This window comes from Oncorhynchus gorbuscha, linkage group LG07 (assembly GCF_021184085.1).
Source record: "Oncorhynchus gorbuscha isolate QuinsamMale2020 ecotype Even-year linkage group LG07, OgorEven_v1.0, whole genome shotgun sequence".
Classification (NCBI taxonomy): domain Eukaryota; kingdom Metazoa; phylum Chordata; class Actinopteri; order Salmoniformes; family Salmonidae; genus Oncorhynchus; species Oncorhynchus gorbuscha.
Genome location: NC_060179.1, coordinates 19,477,067 through 19,499,428, shown reverse-complemented (window position 1 = coordinate 19,499,428; position 22,362 = coordinate 19,477,067). Strand labels below are relative to the sequence as shown.

General features: G+C 40.9%; 1 protein-coding gene across 4 annotated transcripts in view; it reads right to left on the bottom strand.

Annotated features, from left to right (window-relative positions):
• LOC124039596 (5'-AMP-activated protein kinase subunit gamma-2-like) overlaps positions 1–22,362 on the bottom strand; it is a 111,878-nt gene that overhangs the window by 39,227 nt on the left and 50,289 nt on the right. For 3 of the 4 annotated variants that reach the window (XM_046355741.1, XM_046355742.1, XM_046355744.1), the window contains 2 exons: positions 5,179–5,396; positions 1,795–1,846 (listed from right to left, as the gene is read on the bottom strand). In XM_046355741.1, the coding sequence (XP_046211697.1) occupies positions 1,795–1,846; positions 5,179–5,396 (270 nt within the window). Of the gene's footprint in view, positions 1–1,794; positions 1,847–5,178; positions 5,397–16,441; positions 17,037–22,362 lie in introns of those variants that run through there. The other variant, XM_046355745.1, reaches the window with a different exon arrangement.

The following is a 22,362-nucleotide window of genomic DNA, read 5'->3' as shown; positions in this document are numbered from 1 at the left end:
TATGGTGTATAGAACAGGCATGACATTATATCCTGTAGATATGTGCTGTATAGAACGGGCATGACATTATATCCTGTAGATATGTGGTGTATAGAACAGGCATGACATTATATCCTGTAGATATATGGTGTATAGAACAGGCATGACATTATATCCTGTAGATATATGGTGTATAGAACGGGCATGACATTATATCCTGTAGATATGTGGTGTATAGAACAGGCATGACATTATATCCTGTAGATATATGGTGTATAGAACAGGCATGACATTATATCCTGTAGATATATGGTGTATAGAACAGGCATGACATTATATCCTGTAGATATATGGTGTATAGAACGGGCATGACATTATATCCTGTAGATATGTGGTGTATAGAACAGGCATGACATTATATCCTGTAGATATATGGTGTATAGAACAGGCATGACATTATATCCTGTAGATATGTGGTGTATAGAACAGGCATGACATTATATCCTGTAGATATGTGGTGTATAGAACGGGCATGACATTATATCCTAGATAGAATATGACATTATATCCTGTAGATATATGGTGTATAGAACAGGCATGACATTATATCCTGTAGATATGTGGTGTATAGAACAGGCATGACATTATATCCTGTAGATATATGGTGTATAGAACGGGCATGACATTATATCCTGCGCACTACGCAACTTAATCTAAGCTCTGAGCACTCACAAATAGGCTACTGACTAAACTTGAAAATGTCGCCAAATGTGTTGAAGACCGTGTCAAGTGACCTGAACTCACTGTACTAGAAGTGACTTTGGATAAGTGAGTCTGATAAGTGGCATATATATTGTATTTCATGTAAAGTTTAGGGTAGCTGCCTAGGTGGGTAGATTGTGGCAGTTTTTTCTAGTTCTACTTCACATGTAATTGGTCTTTCATTTGACGTCAGATAGTAAACACATCTGGTGAAGTAAATCATATTCACAAACATCTAGATGAAGCTCCCTTAATCAAGGCAGAATAGCACTGCCCTGTCAGTAGCCCCCATCATCCCCTTGTTCAAGCTCTCCTGTAGTGTATTTCTGATTAGATCAGTTATTTACAGTGAAGCTGAGACGCTATTTGGTATAAACACTAGATAAAATGGATATGCTATGATTCAGCATTCTAAACTCATTAATATACCACTGTCAAGCTATGGGGTAACACTACCTATGCTGCAGCGGTACTGTATCTGATACAGATGCAACATCACATTGTGTCTGGACTGAGGGAGGCAGCCAACAGGTTAGCAGGGATAACAGCAAACAAGTTCCCCCCTAACATGAGCTGAATCTCCTTCATATTAACAATGAAGGTCCCTGCCATCCACTAAAGCTTCTATACATTGACATGATGGGCTACAGAGCTGGTATATAGTTCGGTTCCACCTTTGATATACTCACAAAGCAGTTCAAAACATGTTTTTTATTTTTTATTACATGTTTTGATTATTAGACTACACCACTCGAATAATGGGAATATGATTCATGGGTGGGATTGTTTGGGCAAAAATACATTTACCACTAAATGTGTTATTGGCATGATATATGACTTGAAGGCACCATGTATGTTCAATTGACCGATAATCAACGGGCTACATGGCCTTCATGAAATGTTGCTTAGGCTAATTACATAAAAATCATAGATCATTCACAGGTCCATTTGGCTGACGCATTACCTTGTCAACTGCCATGACAAAGGTTATGCATGGGTTTGCGGATCTACTAGTTGAAAATACATTTCCAAAAAGTTTGCAAAGAGGCTTACCTTCATCTTCTAGATCAAGTTTCTCCAGCATGCCTTCAGCTAAACCCTGGACCTGTAGATAAGAGGTACAGATAGCCAATTGACCGACTGACTCTACCCGCTCCTCTTTCACTCCACAACCCTGCACAGGCAACGATGGCAGCAGAGACCAGGGCGCAGTCGGTCATGAAATACTAGTAGGTCGTAGAAAAAGTAACTGTTGTCAACCACACTATAGTGGATACAATGTAGTGAACAGATAGCTTATGTTGCCTTCCCGAGCTACAACTAGCCTTCCGAACTGGTAACGTTACTGATTTGACAGTCGCCGGGCATGAGAAACTCCTCTCCTCCTGTGCGGTGCCAACACGAAAACGAGAAACACAGTCCAACCGTTTCGTGCATAAAAGGCTCCTGCGATTTTCATGGACGCATGTCTTTCTTGTCTTGCTCGGTGTTGGTAAAAAGAGTAGAGTAAGCGTATTTTAGTAGACTAGAGAGCATTGTCAGGTAGCCTACATCCCGTAATTTCGTGCCGACTGACAACGCTTGACGTAAAATAGGATGCACGCTACCAATCCCCTATTCAAGTAAAAGTGGAACATTCCAATTTGCTGCAGTCGCTATGAAAAATACAATGAACGCCTGCCAGATCGTACAACGCCTGGATAGGTACTTTTACCTATCAGCTAACCACATCATATGTTTTAGCAATCTGTCAGTCGATGACCGGCATTGGCTGCGTTTCAAACTCATTCAAGACACACCCTCCTCCACTTACCATTGCCTGACAGGCTGACTAAACCGTTGGTGTGCATGCCTTGCAAAATCAATTTAGCACCCACACTGCTCGTGGGCTCCAACGAGCATCTGCTTTACCAATGGCTAAAATAGAGGTAATTTCTATTTCTGACACAGATCGCGCTGCAAGTCCTGGCTATCCCATCTCCTCATTGGTTTATAGAAGCAGGTACCCACATGCCATCCCCTCATTGGTTATACCCACGTGGGTGACTGAAAGATGAATGAGGTCAGTGGCAGTAATGCACCTAATTTATGAAAGTTGCCAATCGCAATATAAAGTCAAGAGAAGAAAAAGCCCAGAAGGAGGAGAGATGACTAGAAACGATTCGGTTGACCGTTTTGTGTGTGGATTAATTGTCGGAGTAGAAGACCTTGTGCATTTCAGGTAATATAACAACTCAATGTTTTATATGCCAGGACAAATTAGCTAGCAACAGCAAGCTAGCTCACTAGGACAAATTAGCTAGCAAGTGAAGCTAGCTAGCTAAATTGCCATAAATGTTTAATGCTTTTCAACCTTTCCCCAAATTGATGTAATTGGTTCAGAGTTTGTTTTGATATTTTAACTTGTGTCGTGATTGCGTTTTGTGTGGGGGGATAAAATACATTTATGCACGATAGCGCATGCGCGCGCAGCTGGTTTGGGTTCTGTGTTATGCCCTTGGGGAATCCCTGCGACCATCTTCGTCGTCGATCCCAATTGATTAGCCAGACGAGGGAAGTTGCCAACGTAAGCCTCAGCCCTCGTTTTTAATTGAGTTTGCGAGTGTACAATTATGTTAACTTCAGGGCCTGAAATGCCCCATAATGCAATTCGCGATGATCGTACATTTGCTAAGAAATGTCAGTAAAAACTTAACCTCAAAATGTCAATATGGAGAATTTAATATTTTTCATTGTATTCACAGGAATGTCCCTGTATTTGTGTAATATTGTTATTATTGTTGCAATATATAAAAAAGACTGAAATATAAAATATGGAAAAGTCAACATACGAAGATAAAAGTAAAAACGAATGTAAATAAGTTAGAAATGTTAATACTAATGCACTAACATGTCTCCAAAAGTCATGTTTTTGTTTGGTTAGCTTTTGGAAATTGTAGAAATAAAACATTTTCCTTCTTCAGAAGCTAGGCAGGCCAACATTAGTTAGCTTATTAGTTTGCTAGCTATCATTCAGTAGGCGTATATTAATAATTATATAGTTAATATAAGTAAACATGCAATCCTAATTGACTCTAGCACATAAAGCACCCACAAGTTACCGAAGCTGAAAATACAATAGTCGCGGGACAAACGACTGACAAATTTCAGGGCAAGGCAGTCATGAGAAAAATGTATAACTTCCTCCCTTGCCCTGCAAGTGTCAGACGTCATCAGAAGTGTCCACTTAATTTGAGGGCTGAGGGGAGAGGGTGTGTTAAGTGTTTGGAATACAGCCATTGTTTAACATTTTTCACATTCTTGATTAGCCTTGATTAGTCCTCCAATTACAAATTATGATACCAGGCAGATAATGTTAATTCAGTGATTAATGAAATTGTATGCAAACGACAACACACATTCACCAAAACTTTGGTTCTGAACCTATCATTGTAATATTTAAATTGTGAAGTATGCAATAAGCAAAAATATGCATGAGAGAGAGAGCTATAGAGACCTTTAAGATTTCTCTAGATTGAAGTTGTTGACTATTGTGGTTGTTATACAGTGTCTCTCTTGCCTCATTAAGCCATCTTGCCAACTCCTATGATCATTGCCATGCCAAATAGCATGCCAATGACCATAGAAGTTTGCAAGACAGTACAAACAGATCTGGGATCAGGCTAGTGTCTCTCCACTAGCTGAGTGAAACCAGTGTATCACCTGGCAGACAGAGAGGGATCCCACTGCGCAAAAACGTCTTGAATAAATGTTGTTTCCATGTCATTTCAACCCCAAAAATCTATGTGATGATGTTGAATCAACAAGAAAACTGATTGTATTTGCAAAAAGTAATCAACGTAAGGGCTTTTAAAAAATCCAGTGACATGGTGAAATGTATTGTTGATTTCACTTTGAATTCACGTTAGTTGACAACTCAAACTAGACGTTGAACTGACGTCTGTACCCAGTGGGATAGGATGCACAGTAAGGGCAGAGATTCCAGCAGCATACTGTTGTAGTTCTCATGGGCCACAGAGACAAAACAGACTCTAAATTCACAATTCTAAATAAAACAGTGCAGCTGCTTGGAATTCTATATAAGTTAGATAAATATCAATTTGATGGACGTTAAAGTGATGATAATCATTTGCATGAAGCGACAAAATATGTAAATGCTTATGTTAATGTACCCAGCTGTGGTCTGGACCACCCATCAATGCATAACGGGAGGGAACAGCCACCAGAACTGACTGCATAGATGAATTTCAATAGTTTGAAGTAGCTTCCTCTCCTCATCTCCTTTCCTTAATCTGCACTGATCTGAAAGGACCATTGAAGTATTGCTTTTGCCTATCCTTTATGGTCAGATCAGTGCAGTTGAAGAAGAAGAATCTGCTTTAGACTATTCAGATGCACCCTATTTCAACTAGTTTTTATCAGTGGGGTAGTACTCACTGGTCGTGATCGTGAGTTAGCGATGGGGGTGGAGGGAGTCATGGGTGGTTTGGAGCAGCGTAGACTGAAGCGCTGCCCGGTGTCTGGCGGGGATGAGTAGGAGCGCATCCGTGCCTCCAGCCTCTCCGGCTCGCTCCGATAGGCCTCGAGGGGGAACGCCGGCGGCTGCTTGGCGGCCTGTGTCGGAGGAGTTGAGGGAGGCGAGGAGATCCCGGAGGCTAAGGAGAAACGAAGAACGGGAACAAGATGTGGATTAGACTTTCAGTATGAAAAAGACCTGAGGATCTTTCTGCCGTAATCGAACATGTCTGAGGGCGATGGGCATCCAGAGTGCCACTATGCAAGGAACCACAGATGGGGTGTTATCTGATTGAACATTGAACATAATTGAACATTTAGCAAGGATTCTGAATGATATAGATAGGGAATAAACCTGTAGTGCTGCCTTTTTGCAAGTTGAGACAACATTATTTTGGCGACGTGGACAGAGCTTGGAGATGTTAATCAGATTCTCCTGTCATTTCTATATGTATTTTTTTGAATGCAATATACAGTCAAAGTCAGCCTGTAGGTTATTCAGAAGATTCAGAGAAGATTATGTAATACTACACCAGCAGTAATGGAGTTCAGAGACAAAAAAATAGCTGGAAAGTTATTTAAAACCCCTCAGAGAAGATAATTTATTGCTGTAGCAAGCATTTTTACACTGTAACAAAGCCAGGAGGGATGATCACCTTTCAACTTCGAATTCAAAAGGACAGAGCTAGATCAAAAGACATCTTAATTTATAACAACATAGCCCTTAGAGAGATATTCAAGAAGAGGTTTCAAAAGAAACGACAGACACACCATTTAAACAGTCAAGTGTGAAGAGAAAGTCCATATTATACTAATGAGCTACTGTCATACTAGTTACCTTCTCATCACATACATGGCATACACACATCCTCCTTTCTGGCTATCCAACAAAACAGGAATTTACAGGGAGTAGGTACCACTAATCAGCTCTTACTCCCAGAGGTTCTAATCTAACACAACCTTATTGACATGCAGATGATGCAGTACATCTTCCTTGATGAGCCCAAGCATAATCAATAAAGTCCTCTAGGCACTTAACCAGACTTTTAAGCCCTTACACTCGTGGGAATTGGCCTATATGGATAGGGCTAAATTCTAATGTATAACCATGGTAGGAATCAAAAAGTAACAGTTTGGAGATTATGGGGAAATTATTAGACTAAATATGAGGACAAAACAGTTAATCTGACACAAGACTGAACCCAAACATTACACTGTTGATTTCATGCACATTTTACATTTACTGTACTTTCCCGCATTTGACACAATCTGAAAATATTCTGGACACATACACTAAGAATATTCATGGTAATGTGGGGTAGGTGCAACATAAGACAAAAAAATGACAAGGGGTTGAGTGAGATGACTAACTGGTGTCTCCAAGGGGCCACACCTCTCCAAAGTGTGCAAAGTTCCTACGTAATTTCAATGCACTTTTATGACTCAAAGAAGAGTCTTGAACTATAAGGAGCTATTTTGAGCACTCCTAGCTGTGCTGTTGAGGAATTAGAGCAATCAGACTTGTAGTTGTTTTGTTTGAAACAACCGCTCAGTAAACACAATTACTGTTGTTGTTAACGCATTCCAAACAAGCTCCATTATAAATCGCAATCTGGTCAGGTGGGCATAATTTTAAAGCGTGTTCTATTGCCAACATGGCTAGCTAAGTTACAAAATAAGATCTTACTGTGTTAGGCTTTCACAGGACAATTCAGAGAAGCAGATTGTAATTTGTGTGCGCATAGAATAGTCACGAGTGCATTCAGATGCGTTTTCAACCCTGAATCTATTCTCAATACGACAAACATAGGCTCATTCTGTTCAGAACAACCCAGCGTATGACATGTCATCTTGTAAATGAATATCAAGCATAGTGATCATAAACGTTGACACTGTATTAGGGCTGACCCCTATTAGTCGACTGGTCGATTGTTTGTTCGTTAGGCTATTGGTCGACTGAGATTGTTTTAGTCGAGCAGTAACAATATATATTATATACACTAACGGTCAAAAGTTTGGGGTCACTTAGAAATGTCCTTGCTAACATCAAATACGGTATAGATGTTGTAAATGACTATTGTAGCTGTAAACTATTTTTTATGGAATATCTCCATAGGCATACAGAGGCCCATTATCAGCAACCATCACTCCTGTGTTCCAATGACACGTTGTGTTAGCTAATCCAAGTTTATCATTTTAAAAGGCTAATTGATCATTAGAAAGCCCTTTTGCAATTATGCTAGCACAGCTGAAAACGGGTGTTGTGTTTAAAGAAGCAATAAAACTAGCCTTCTTTAGACTAGCTGAGTATTTTTGAGCATCCGCAATTGTGGGTTCGATTACAGGCTCAAAGGGGCCAGAAACAAAGAACTTTCTTCTGAAAATCATCAGTCTATTCTTGTTCTGAGAAATTAATGCTATTCCATGCAAGAAATTGCCAAGAAACTGAAAATCTTGTACCATGCTGTGTACTACTCCCTGCACAGAACAGCACAAACTGGCTCTAACCAGAATAGAAAGAGGAGTGGAAGGCCCCGGTGCACTACTGAGCAAGAGGACAAGTACATTAGAGTGTCTAGTTTGAGAAACAGACGCCTCTACATTTTTTTTCTCACTTGGTCATATGTATAGACTAGTATAGATGTAGGATCTTAATTTGATCACCCTGTTACAGGAGAACTTTCCAGCAATGCATGACATTTTAAAGCAGCAATATGTAACTTTGACGACCTGACCAAATTCACAATGAAATATGTGTTTCAGAGTGCACAGAATACAGTTAGTTACTGTAGGGTGAAATACGGGTAGGTTCTGTAGGGTGAAATATGGGTAGGTTCTGTAGGGTGAAATATGGGTAGGTTCTGTAGGGTGATATACGGGTAGGTTCTGTAGGGTGTAATGTAGTCCTCCCCAGCAGAAGACGTGAACGGCATTACAATGAGGTCTAAAGTGAAACCTGTAAGTGATTGTGTGTGTCGGATGATCTTGCGTCAATTAATAAATAAAGGTGTAATTTCCTACAGTTTCCTACATACTATTTAAGACATTGTAACAGTATAACTTTAGACCGTCCCCTCGCCCATACCTGGGCACGAACCAGGGACCCTCTGCACACATCAACAACTGACACCCACGGAGAATCGTTACCCATCGCTCCACAAAAGCCGCGGCCCTTGCAGAGCAAGGGGAACTACTACTTCAAGGTCTCAGAGCAAGTGACGTCACCAATTGAAACGCTATTTAGCGCGAACACCGCTAGCTAGCTAGCCATTTCACATCTGTTACACCATGCCATTAGCTTTCAAAACATTTGCTGTAACCCTAGAGATTGATTCCCAGAGCTGTCGGAGCTCTATGGAGAATACATTAGTAGTAAACTCCATTGGTGAGCAGTAAGGCATTAAACTCCCTTTAACACAGCAGACCGGACATCACATTGTCCTACACCAAGCAATCCATTCTCTCTGTCTCTCGGTGGGTGCTACACACAACTGCAAGAGAAACAGGACAGGTTCCCTTTAAAGTCATTAGGCTGTGGAGGAGAGGAGAGGGATGCAGGGAGAGGGGGTGGAGGGAGGGAGACACCATTTTAGCTATCTAACTAATGATATTTTAGATTACTCTAAAAGTCATAATAGACTTCTCCATAAAGGCAGGAGTGTAACGATTTCAAAGAGTTTTGCAGAAACTGCCTGAATCATGTAAATGAAAACTCCTTGTGGTGTATTAAAAGGTTAAGGTATAGGGGGCAGCATTTTCACTTTTGGATAAATAGCGTGCCTAATTTCAACTTCCTGCTACTCATGCCAGGAATATAAGATATGCATATTATTAGTAGACGTGGATAGAAAACACTGAAGTTTCTAAACCTGTTTGAATCATGTCTGAGTATAACAGAACTTATGTAGCAGGCAACCCTGAGGACTAACTGTTCAGAATTATTTTTTCTTTTTTTGCCTCTGACTGTTCCCTGACTTGTCATTGCCAAGGGATATTTCTTAGGAACCTGTTTTCAGTTCCGACCGCTTCCACTGGATGTCACCAGTCTTTGGAATTTGGTTGAGGTTATTAATTTGTGCAACGAAGAAGAAGCACATCCAGGAACAACGTTACACTATTGAGAGTTGCGCAAGACGTAAAAAAGGAACATGGTTTGTTAACTTCCTGTATTGAAAACAGATTGCCCCGTCTACAATTTGATCGATTATTAACGTTAAAATACCTAAAGTTGTATTACAAAAGTAGTTTGAAATATTTTGGCGAAGTTTATAGGCAAGTTTTGAAATATTTTGTAGTGACGTTGCGTTTTTTGGAAACAGTTTTTTTCTGGATCAAACGCGTCAAATAAATGGTCATTTGGATATATATGGACGGAATTGATCGAACAAAAGGACCAATTGTGATGTTTATGGGACATATTGGAGTGCCAACAAAAGAAGCTTGTCAAAGGTAATGCATGTTTTATATTTTATTTCAGTGTTTTGTGTAGCGCCTGCAGGGTTGAAATATGCTACTCTATCTGTTGACATTGTGCTATCATCAGATAATAGCTTATTATGCTTTCGCCGAAAATCTTTAAAAAATCTGACATGTTGGCTGGATTCACAACGAGTGTAGCTTTAATTGAATATCTTACATGTGTGATTTAATGAAAGTTTGATTTTTATATAATTTTTTAAATTGGAATAATACATTATGGCTTTTCTCTTGCATTTCAAAGATGGTACAAATTACAAAAACAATGGTAGGTTTTTTTCTTTGTATTATCTTTTACCAGATCTAATGTGTTATATTCTCCTACATTCATTTCACATTTCCACAAACTTCAAAGTGGTCCTTTCAAATGGTATCAAGAATATGCATATCCTTGCTTTTGGTCCTGAGCTACAGGCAGTTAGATTTGGGTATGTCATTTTAGGTGAAAATTGGAAAAAGGGTGTGGATTCTTACTAATTTGGCCTTTTGTCTGTCTTTTTTAATAATGTGTGCTGGCCTACATGTTCCATCACCTGGGCAATTACAAGAAAGGTTAATTGCACAGTTGAAATTACAGCTTGTCTGCTATGCAGCAAGGCAACCACTGGAAATATAGGTAATATTGTTTACTGCGCCATGATGGTTTCCATGTGTCGACTAATATGGAATTCTTCTCGCCATGGTTGTGTGATCTATGAAACATCTGCTAGCCTCACACTCTCACAGCATGTGTCTGGCTTGTCTGACAGAAACGACAGCTTGCTGCCCCCCATGTCTCTCTGTCTGTCAACATCCCTACCTCCATCTCACTCAGGTTTTATATTTGCATTCATGTCCCTATGTCACTGTAGTATCTGTGGGCATCATAACAACAAGATGTCACAAGAAGGTTATGATGCCAATAAATTACATGCATCTTTACCTTATTGGTTATGGACTGTATTTGTTTGATGTGGAATTGGACATTCTTGTGAATAAAGCAGTTGGACTAAATAATCACACTATGATAGAATTATAAACACACTATTAAATATATTATAAACATGTTAAAACAAATGAACAGTTAATTCACGTGAATAGCAGTGGCACCAATTGAACTCTACTACAGAGCACCTTACACACTTCAAATGGCACTTTAAAGGGCTGGTTTCAAGAGTCTTCTTCACTGGCAATTAAGGAGCTGGAATTACTCACTTGAACAAAAAAATTGCTTTCCATTTCAGCATAATTTGCCTTTAAGTAACACTCATGACCAATGGTGACCTGTCATTTGGGGGGGGTTGCCTGTTTTGCATGTTATTTTGGCATTCATTCATGTCACATCAGTTTGCAAACAATGTAAAAAATATATATCATTGAGTTAATAAAGCTGCTAGAAACATGGTCTCTTTTTTTTATTTTCTTGAGTAAGGCAGCTCCAATGCAGGAGTTTCAGCCTAGCTCAGCGCTTTCTGTGGTGGTGGGGCAAGCCAGCAGAAAATATGGAGAAATGTGCCGTGATTGGCTCAGTGTTCTGTCACTCATGAGTACACGACGTCACCACCAAGTCCAAGGGTACACCTCGAAAATCATAGCCCCTTGGGTGCTGCCATAGAGTTACATTAGAAGTGCCCTTCCAAGAAGGCTCAAGATAATTGGCCACAGATAAAAATTACATCAAATCACGGTATATCTACAGTAGCTTTGATTGGACTGATCATCACACTTTCAAAATCTTAGCTATCAGTCATCATCATGAATCAAGTCGACAATCTACTGGCAAATCCTTTTTAATCCTTGTCATATGAAGATAAATAATGAAGAGAAAATATAGATAAAACGTATCAGTGCTCATCAGCCATTGGACATAAACATTACACAACAAGTTGGAAATCTCAAATTCAACAATGAGTGGTTTGGAAGGAATCAGTGGCTACCTGCAAACATTGCAAAGCAGTTATTAGCCTGCTATTCAGTGGAGTGGCTGTGTGGTACCAAGTCTATGATGAAGGGTCTCTTTTCCTAGTTTAAAATTATAAACATTCGACATTGGCCATGCTGTCAATAAAGCATGATTTGTGCCCCGTTCAAAACAACTTAACTCTGAACTACAAAATCTGACTAGTGAATTCAAGACAACTGGGAACTCGGGGAAAAATAGCTACGACTGGGAAAATACATTTTGAACTTTCATCCAACTCGGAATTGTAAATCCGGAACTCGGGCCTCTTTCTTGAGCTGCGACCTGAAGATCACTAACGTCATCATGATTCGACCAGTTGTCTTGAAAGAACCATAAATCCAGAGAATTGCAGACTTTGATGACAAAATTTGCCCCCAAAGGACCACCACACCACCTTTCTGTTCAAGTGAAAAGTGTGGTGTACCGCAGGGCAGCTCTCTAGGCCCTCTACTCTTTTTTTTCACCAATGACCTGCCATTGGCATTAAACAAAGCAAGTGTGTCCATGTATGCTGATGATTCAACCATATATGCATCAGCAACCACAGCTAATGAAGTCACTGAAATCCTTAACAAAGAGTTGCAGTCTGGTTTGGAATGGGTGGCCAGTAATAAACTGGTCTTGAACATCTCTAAAACTAAGAGCATTGTATTTGGTACAAATTCTAGAACTCAGCTGACTCTGGTAATGAATGGTGGGCTGTTGAACAAGTTGAGGAGACTAAATTACTTGGCGTTACCTTAGATTGTAAACTGTCATGGTCAAAACATATAGATTCAATGATTGTAAAGATGGGGAGAGGTCTGTCCGTAATAAAGAGATGCTCTGCAGTGTGTGCAAACCTGGTCAAGAACTACAGGAAACGTATGATCTCTGTAATTGCAAACAAAGGTTTCTGTAACAAATATTAAGTTCTGCTTTTCTGATGTATCAAATAATGATGTCATGCAATAAAATGCAAATTAATTACTTAAAATTCATAAAATGTGATTTTCTGGATTTTGGTTTTAGATTGTCTCTCACAATTGAAGTGTATGATAAAAATTAGACTTCTACATGATTTGTAAGTAGGAAACACTGCCAATTTTGCAGGTTATCAAGTACTTGTTCTCCCCACTGTATGTTGTGTGGTAAGCTGTTAGTAGCTCATGTGCCTCACCCTAATAATTTGGTCTATTTTCACCTCTTAATTTTGACTACTGTTTTGACTTGTTGGTGCACATGTAGCCTATAACCTATTTTTGACTAAAGTAATCATTGAATATTGTAAGAGCTTTCATTGTCTGCTTATATGACCCCTTTATTTATCCTACAGTTCTGACTTGGTGTACAGGGATAACACTGTAAGAACAAAAGTGTTGAACAAATAGTTATATTGACTACGTCCGTCCTAGCTCGCTCTTAATGTCTTAATCAAAATTACAGATTGCATCTTATCCGCTTGTCGTCCCCTTATGCCATAGTTTGTACATTTCAATTGTCAGTAAAAACCACATTTGATTAAGCAAGTCAACCATATCAGCTATGACTTTTTAAAAGGCAGTAATTGAGGCTGAATGAACTGTTTCGCTGCCAGACAAGGCTCCGCTGATAGCCAGGTGTAGCAGTGGTAGGGTGTTGGAACTCTGCTGTTGGGACAGCTTTATGTAGGCCCTAACAGTTTGTGACCGGTATAGTGCAATGAATGTATTATTTAGTGTTGAGTAGTGGCTTTGCTGGCATGCATCCCACATAGATTGTTTTTGCCCGACTAAGATTTACATGCTAAAATGGCCTCTGCTTATGACAAAAAAAAACACTCAACCCCTGTCTACCAAAAGTCTCCTTTTGTTACCATACACTTGACATTGGACGGGTGTATAATAACTCATTTCAATGCATTCAAAATGTTGTTGAACTCATTGGCTGACGCACTCGCCAGCTGATAAAATAAAATGGCACAGTACAAACTAACTGAAAGAGACAATAATTTAGTTATTTGACAGCTCACAATCCATTTGGATTAGCAGGGATGTGTGGGTGGTCTGCACATCCCTGCTAATCTTAACAAAAATCCTAATGACTTAGAAGTCAAACAACCCCTGGGTTTCATTAGATCACAGTGCCATATAATCAACAAGTTGAATCATGGGATGTCATGGTGTGAGAACCATGGTAACAGAGTGTATGTATGAGAGTGAGAGAGAGGGCACTATTGGGGAGTTTCCATCTGCGACAGTGTCATGTAAGGTGACAGAGGCGAGCGCATTCAGCAGGGTGTACCACCATTCATTTCAGGGTGGGCGGGGGAGCATTAACCAAAACAGAACCGAATAGGATGGTTAGATTTACACTTTACACACACACACACACACACGGCCATGTGACACCTCCAGTGTTTTATAAGGGAGAAATACTGCTGACTTATTCTTGACATTCAATCATTTGGATGAGTGGTCACTGGTCACCCATTCAGACCTACAGTATTAGAAGTGTTACTGGTTCGACTCTACCTAGAGCTAGACATTAATCATTTGGATAATGAAGAAAGCCTCTAACCACATTCAATGGCTAGCGGGGGCAACAAACTATGACCTTTCCAGCCCCTACAAGAATTTACATAACAACTGTATAATGACTTTAATTGTGTGATCATAAGTAGGGAGGTGAACAATAAATTGATTGATTGACTAATCAATCAATGGCACTATGTTTTCATAACGGTAAGAGTCTGACTTGCTATGTCCTCCAATGTCATTCCTCAAAGAGCTTTGCACACAACAGCCAGACAGGAGAGGTGCAGTTTTATAGTGTGCAAATACCCTGACCACATTATACTAAACAACGATCAGTACTCTTTTTCATAGGCCTGCACCAATATACTTGGGATAAACTGTAATCGTTCGCATAGATTTTGGTAAAACACAACAAAAGATGTATTCACTGTTGTTGATTCTTCATCTGAAAAAGGAAGAGGTTTGAATTCTAAAGGAAGCCAACAGTGCCACCTAATGACGTCAGAAAACAACTGCATTCCTCCATTTCAAACGAAACCCTGAATTCAAACATTCTGTCGTAGCACAGTGCTAATACAGTTTTGAATTTCTCTGCAAACACCCGGTTGCCAGTTTGGATCAAATGCAGATTTCAATCTAAATACAATCTGTAAAAACAAACAGACAATAACCCCACCCAAAGTATTGGGGCGGCAGGGTAGCCTAGTGGTTAGAGCGTTGTACTAGTAACTGAAAGGTTGCAAGTTCAAATCCCCGAGCTGACAAGGTACAAATCTGTCGTTCTGCCCCTGAACAGGCAGTTAACCCACTGTTCCTAGGCCGTCATTGAAAATAAGAATTTGTTCTTAACTGACTTGCCTAGTAAAATGTAAAAAATGGACAGTCAAAGCTCATGTATTCAAACATTTCCCTCTCACCTTAAATGATCATCCTCTATTGGAAAATACAAAACTACAGGCAGTAAATAAATAATCAGTGATGCTGAACTACTGTAAATAACAAGCAATTCCAGGTCCAGGTTGTTCCTTGCTGTTTTACTCTGTTTTCTTCTGTTTGGTGCCTAATGAACACACGTTTTGTTACTAGATGGAGTGTTGCCAAGAAATGTTCAAATGTCAGCCCTTCGATAAGTGAAGTTAAACCAAAAGGTTATTTAAAAGCTCTCTGTGTTTATCACTTGTTGGGGTTGCAATTTGAAAGCGCATAGATGACAAGACTACATGACACCCCTCACATCTACCAGGAAACGTATTTGACATTATTTACAGACTTTGAGGTGATCGTCATGGCGTTTTAAGAACTTCAGAGCTGTCGAGTAATTTCAAGGCAGCTAATGAGGAAACAGTAGTATCTTTATTAATCAAATGTTTTCCATGTCAGACTTTCAAACCTATGCTGTATTGCTCTGTTCATTTTATTTATATTTCTCATTTGTACTCCAAAAAATGAGGAACACCTAATTCCATTTTTAAATGTGAATAAAAAAAATCCTAAGCATAACGTCAATAATGCAAAATAGCAACTGTCTCTGCAGTCTAAATGTGGCTTTACATCTTGGCCATCCCCAGAAGTATTCCTGTAATCTCAGGCCTTCACTTCAATCTGTCACTCCATTCTCATTCACTGACAGTAGCCATGGTGATTACGTAAATGGCTGGATTTAGTTTACAATGGAACCATCTTCCACTCCCTGATGGCAAAAATAAGTGTGTGTATGTGGAAGGAGCATATCCTTTCCTCGCGGTGAAAGGATGTAAGAGAGCTCAGTATCAATCCAAAGAATGAACTGCAGGCACTCTAGGAAATTAGCTATCCAGCCAGCGTGGCCCACAGTGAGAGTGCACTACCCCAAGCTGAGATCAGGCCCATGAATGCGTTTTTCAAATTTTTGTCATAATAAATTTTAAAAATCTTCCCTTATGTTACAGAAAGAGAACTGAAATGCTTTAGTTGTTTCACTGGCATTTTCTTCCTCTCAATAGAAACTATCTTTCTCTGGCTTTTCATGCTATCAACACCCTGGTGACATTACAACATCATAAGCATCCTGAAGCTTCAGTTCATCAAGCCAGCTCCTTGAGAAGACAGTGGACTTTATGTTAGATCCAAGCAAACTATCACACTCACTCCCACACAGTTACTCACTGAGCTTTTCTGAAGACTTGCCACAGTTTTGGCATTAAATGTACAAACCTACGCTTTTAAATCACATCTACTGTAACTCTTTAAGTACACATTTGTATTAGTGTGCATACAAATGCTGCCCGCTTACTGTTTCCCAAGAGGTCATGGGGCTCGGACTGCCTCCTCCCTGTCCGTCTGTCCGGCTCCTTCTTCTTGTTGCTCGCCCTCAGGCTCCCGAATCGCTTCATGGGGCACGATGGGACACAAGTATAGTGTATAAACCCAAATAGTACATAGCCAACTAAATACGAGATATGATTCAATCAAGCCTGAACAAGACCCGATTCAAGCATCAATGTTCACCTTGCAGAATCCGCACTTGAAACAAGCTGGGTCAATCTTCTCCTTTAGGAGCCCTGCCAAACTGATCCAAGGACAATACTGAGTAGTGACCGTCAATCCAAGTAGATGATCCCAGGGGTTCTCTCCAATATAGACAGCGTGGAGAGACTGGAGATTAGAGCCAGCTAGATAGTTCACAGTAGAAACACAGTAGGAAAGAAATCAAGCAGGCTGAAAGCTTAACCCCCAGAGGAGAGCTGGTCTCATATAAATCTCCTTCAGCTCTGAATCGGCTATTCTTCTTAAATGCACTTCCCAAGAGAACCTGTTCTGTCCTTTCCCTGCAGCTCTCTCTCTCTCTACCTCCCTCTCTTTGAATGTTTGAACGCTCTGATCCACTGAGGCGTCCAACAGCAACAGAGTCCCTGCTGCCGTAGACTGTCATGTACAGCTGTGTGGCTGGTGTTCCTTTAAAAGAGGCTGCATCACAGAGAGGCTGTAAAAGGAAACGAAACCCGCTCCCTCACACACACACACACACTCTTTACCTCTGACAGCCATTGGCTCTGAGCAAAGCCCTGACAACCCCCCCGCCCGCCGCTCAAGCTCTCCTGTTCTTATAGAACTCTCCATCTCTCTCACACAACTTCCCTGCGTAGTGTTTATTTAGCATGTGATAGGGTTGATAGCAGGTATCTGACAATATAACATGGTTTTATTACAGAAGTGCCTCTGTTGATTTCTACTATCAGGAGGGACAATATTATGAATGTTCACTGATACGTAATATTTTTCATTCAAGGGTCAAAGACACACACTCACACACACTAATGCATGGACTAAGCCGATGCCCCAGGGACACGCATCAGTACCTGTAAGTTACAGACCACAGGTTAGTATGAGAAGGGAAAAGTGTGCTGGGAACTACCTGGCTAGTCATAGGTAAAGCCTGGTTGGTCCTGAGGATTTTAAACTTGAACAAGGCTACCAATCTTGTTCAGGGAGACCATCATTAATAGCACTTTTGTAAAAACCCAAAGCTTTGGAGACATTTTTTTGTGGGGAAGAGCATCCTGCCTTCTGCATGGAAGAGCATCCTGCCTTCTGCATGGAAGAGCATCCTGCCTTCTGCATGGAAGAGCATCCTGCCTTCTGCATGGAAGAGCATCCTGCCTTCTGCATGGAAGAGCATCCTGCCTTCTGCATGGAAGAGCATCCTGCCTTCTGCATGGAAGAGCATCCTGCCTTCTGCATGGAAGAGCATTCTGCCTTCTGCATGGATGAGCAGCACAAGGCCTCAGAGCTACTGTTCTTTTCTCAGCCCCTGATATGCTAAAGACTATCTGAGGTAAGCTTGAGTTGGTTTGTGTGTAGGGAGCAGTCTTTTTTGAGAGTGGTGATATTTCTTTCTTTGGGAAGTCTACGCTCAACTGAACACTGGCTGGAGCAGGGGCGCGTGTGAGAGGGAGAGCAGATTGTTTCGTCAACGCAGTTGTCGTCCTGGAAAACTCCACAGTTCAGCTGCGACCACACAGAGTCAGTTGTATTGTAAACACCATGGGGCTAATGAAGTCACAAAAGAGAATTAAAAAGCAACAACAAATCAACACTAACATTATAACACTATAATTCCACAAAGCTCTTTACACCTCCTACCTGGGAGCCAAAGTCCATAATTAATGTTGACGACAAAGAGATCAGGAATAACCTACTGAAACCAAACTTAAATTGCCAAATGCCCCCTCCATCCCCCCATTGATGACCATTGCAACCCCAGAAAACTGTGACAAAGTAAAAATGGCTCGACTCTTCTTCAGACGGCAGTGTTTGGCTTCTATAAAACTAATTAAATAGGCTCTGATGTATCTCCTCTCATATTTATCATATCCCTGCCCTGTTATTTTCTGTTTAGAGGGGCACTAATGTGCCAGTAAATCTCCAAACAACCTTATTTAAGTCCGATTTTTTTATTCTTCTTGTGAGCGGGGTTGAACTAATCCCTCCCAAAAATCTTTGACTTTCTTTTTTTTAAACCGAAATGCAATCAGGAGTACAGGCCAAAGAGAGAAGGGTGAGAGGGGGAGAGAGAGAGGGGAGAGAGGGAGAGAACAATATAGAGGTTGTGTGAGGGAGGGAAAGAGAGAAAGACAAAGAAAGAGAGAAGGGCAGAGACAGTGGGGCAGAGAGATAGTGCCTTGCGAAAGTATTCGGCCCCCTTGAACTTTGCGACCTTTTGCCACATTTCAGGCTTCAAACATAAAGATATAAAACTGTATTTTTTTGTGAAGAATCAACAACAAGTGGGACACAATCATGAACGACATTTATTGGATATGTAACTTTTTTAACAAATCAAAAACTGAAAAATTGGGCGTGCAAAATTATTCAGCCCCCTTAAGTTAATACTTTGTAGTGCTACCTTTTGCTGCGATTACAGCTGTAAGTTGCTTGGGGTATGTCTCTATTAGTTTTGCACATCGAGAGACTGAAATTCTTTCCCATTAATCCATGCAAAACAGCTCGAGCTCAGTGAGGTTGGATGGAGAGCATTTGTGAACAGCAGTTTTCAGTTCTTTCCACAGATTCTAGATTGGATTCAGGTCTGGACTTTGACTTGGCCATTCTAACACCTGGATATGTTTATTTATGAACCATTCCATTGTAGATTTTGCCTTATGTTTTGGATCATTGTCTTGTTGGAAGACAAATCTCTGTCCCAGTCTCAGGTCTTTTGCAGACTCCATCAGGTTTTCTTCCAGAATGATCCTGTATTTGGCTCCATCCATCTTCCCATCAATTTTAACCATCTTCCCTGTCCCTGCTGAAGAAAAGCAGGCCCAAACCATGATGCTGCCACCACCATGTTTGACAGTGGGGATGGTGTGTTCAAGGTGATGAGCTGTGTTGCTTTTACACCAAACATAACGTTTTGAATTGTTGCCAAAAAGTTCAATTTTGGTTTCATCTGACCAGAGCACCTTCTTCCACATGTTTGGTGTGTCTCCCAGGTGGCTTGTGGCAAACTTTAAACAACACTTTTTATGGATATCTTTAAGAAATGGCTTTCTTCTTGCCACTCTTCCATAAAGGCCAGATTTGTGCAATATATGACTGATTGTTGTCCTATGGACAGAGTCTCCCACCTCAGCTGTAGATCTCTGCAGTTCATCCAGAGTGATCATGGGCCTCTTGGCTGCATCTCTGATCAGTCTTCTCCTTGTATGAGCCGAAAGTTTAGAGGGACGGCCAGGTCTTGGTAGATTTGCAGTGGTCTGATACTCCTTCCATTTCAATATTATTGCTTGCACAGTGCTCCTTGGGATGTTTAAAGCTTGGGAAATCTTTTTGTATCCAAATCCGGCTTTAAACTTCTTCACAAGAGTATCTCGGACCTGCCTGGTGTGTTCCTTGTTCTTCATGATGCTTTCTGCGCTTTTAACGGACCTCTGAGACTATCACAGTGCAGGTGCATTTATACGGAGACTTGATTACACACAGGTGGATTGTATTTATCATCATTAGTCATTTAGGTCAACATTGGATCATTCAGAGATCCTCACTGAACTTCTGGAGAGAGTTTGCTGCACTGAAAGTAAAGGGGCTGAATAATTTTGCACGCCCGATTTTTCCGTTTTTGATTTGTTAAAAAAGTTTGAAATATCCAATAAATGTCGTTCCACTTCATGATTGTGTTCCACTTGTTGTTGATTCTTCACAAAAAAATACAGTTTTATATCTTTATGTTTGAAGCCTGAAATGTGGCAAAAGGTCGCAAAGTTCAAGGGGGCCGAATACTTTCGCAAGGCACTGTAGCAAACAAGATGGAAAGAGGTTGTGAGAAATGTCCTTGACTTTGCTTGACCGCTTGGACATTTAGCTCGGAATCCTTTCATGTACTGCTGGTACACATTCAGCAGATCAAAATGTGTGTTGGGGTGTGTGTGTGTGTGTGTGTGTATGTTGTTATCACTTGTCTTGCAACATGGCTTCAAGCCATGACATTTACCATTATAGTCCTTACTCACAGTATAGGTCCCTTACTTTATCACACTCCAGTACTAACCCTGCAGCACTGGGGGCTCATGGGAAAACATGTACATAATAGTTCAATACATTCATAAATGGGTGGGGGGTGGGGGAGTTAAATTCTGCCGGATTCTATGAAAACCTCATCTGCTGGCTGCTGAAGGTCAACTTGTGTTTCTGGACAGAATCCAGATCAGTCTAGTCCATGCTAATTACTCACCTGTTGACACCCTCTTAATAAAACACACAAGAATTTACAGAGTGGGAGCCATGTGTGGAAATGACCTACCTGTCTGTCAAAGCTACCTCTAATGCAGCTTGGTTTGAAGTGAGAACCTGCTGAACTTGCATATTAATGCAGAATATGGCAACATACTAAGGACAAAATGACTATGTGAGGTCTGTACCAGAACTGTGTTCAAGGACTGTACCACACCTGAGTTCAAGGACTGTACCACACCTGGGTTCAGGGACTGTACCATACCTGGGTTCAGGGACTGTACCATACCTGGGTTCAGGGACTGTACCATACCTGGGTTCAGGGACTGTACCATACCTGGGTTCAGGGACTGTACCATACCTGGGTTCAGGGACTGTACCATACCTGGGTTCAGGGACTGTACCATACCTGGGTTCAGGGACTGTACCATACCTGGGTTCAGGGACTGTACCATACCTGGGTTCAGGGACTGTACCATACCTGGGTTCAGGGACTGTACCATACCTGGGTTCAGGGACTGTACCATACCTGGGTTCAAGGACTGTACCATACCTGGGTTCAAGGACTGTACCATACCTGGGTTCAGGGACTGTACCATACCTGGGTTCAAGGACTGTACCATACCTGGGTTCAGGGACTGTACCATACCTGGGTTCAGGGACTGTACCATACCTGGGTTCAGGGACTGTACCATACCTGGGTTCAGGGACTGTACCATACCTGGGTGCAGGGACTGTACCATACCTGGGTGCAGGGACTGTACCATACCTGGGTTCAGGGACTGTACCATACCTGGGTTCAGGGACTGTACCATACCTGGGTTCAGGGACTGTACCATACCTGGGTTCAGGGACTGTACCATACCTGGGTTCAGGGACTGTACCATACCTGAGTCTGTTGGCTTTCTAAAACTTTAGCTGCTCTTGATTTAACCTGTCCAGATCTGCACCAGAGGAAGATCCTTCTCTCCATCACTATATGTCAACTTCACAACAACAGAGTATAACTATGGATTGTGCTATAAGCAAAAGAGTTGCAAACTGTTAAAGTCCCTGGCCTGAGCCCTCCCCTATAGGGTGATTATAGGGTGATTAGCCAATCTCCAATGAGCACAAACACCTGTCAAAACCTCTCTCCACGGCAACCAACACTAAGCTCTCCTTGTAAGTCAAATAACTTGATATCCGTAATGAGAAGGGAGAATGGTCAGTAGTCTAACCACTGTTAATAAATAAATAATGTATGGCCTAGATTGCTTGCCCATATTTTTCACCCGCACATGGCAGTGTCGAAATAATCTAAAATGAGTGCAGGAAATGCAGAAATAGATGAAATGCTGAAAAAAAGTTGAATTGAACACTATAAAACAATCAGAATGGAGAAAGACCAATTGAAATCACTTAGAATGTGTTTTGCCACCATAAGGTCACACACTACTCGTATAGCAAATTTAGAACTTTTAGTATACTGTTAAATACAGT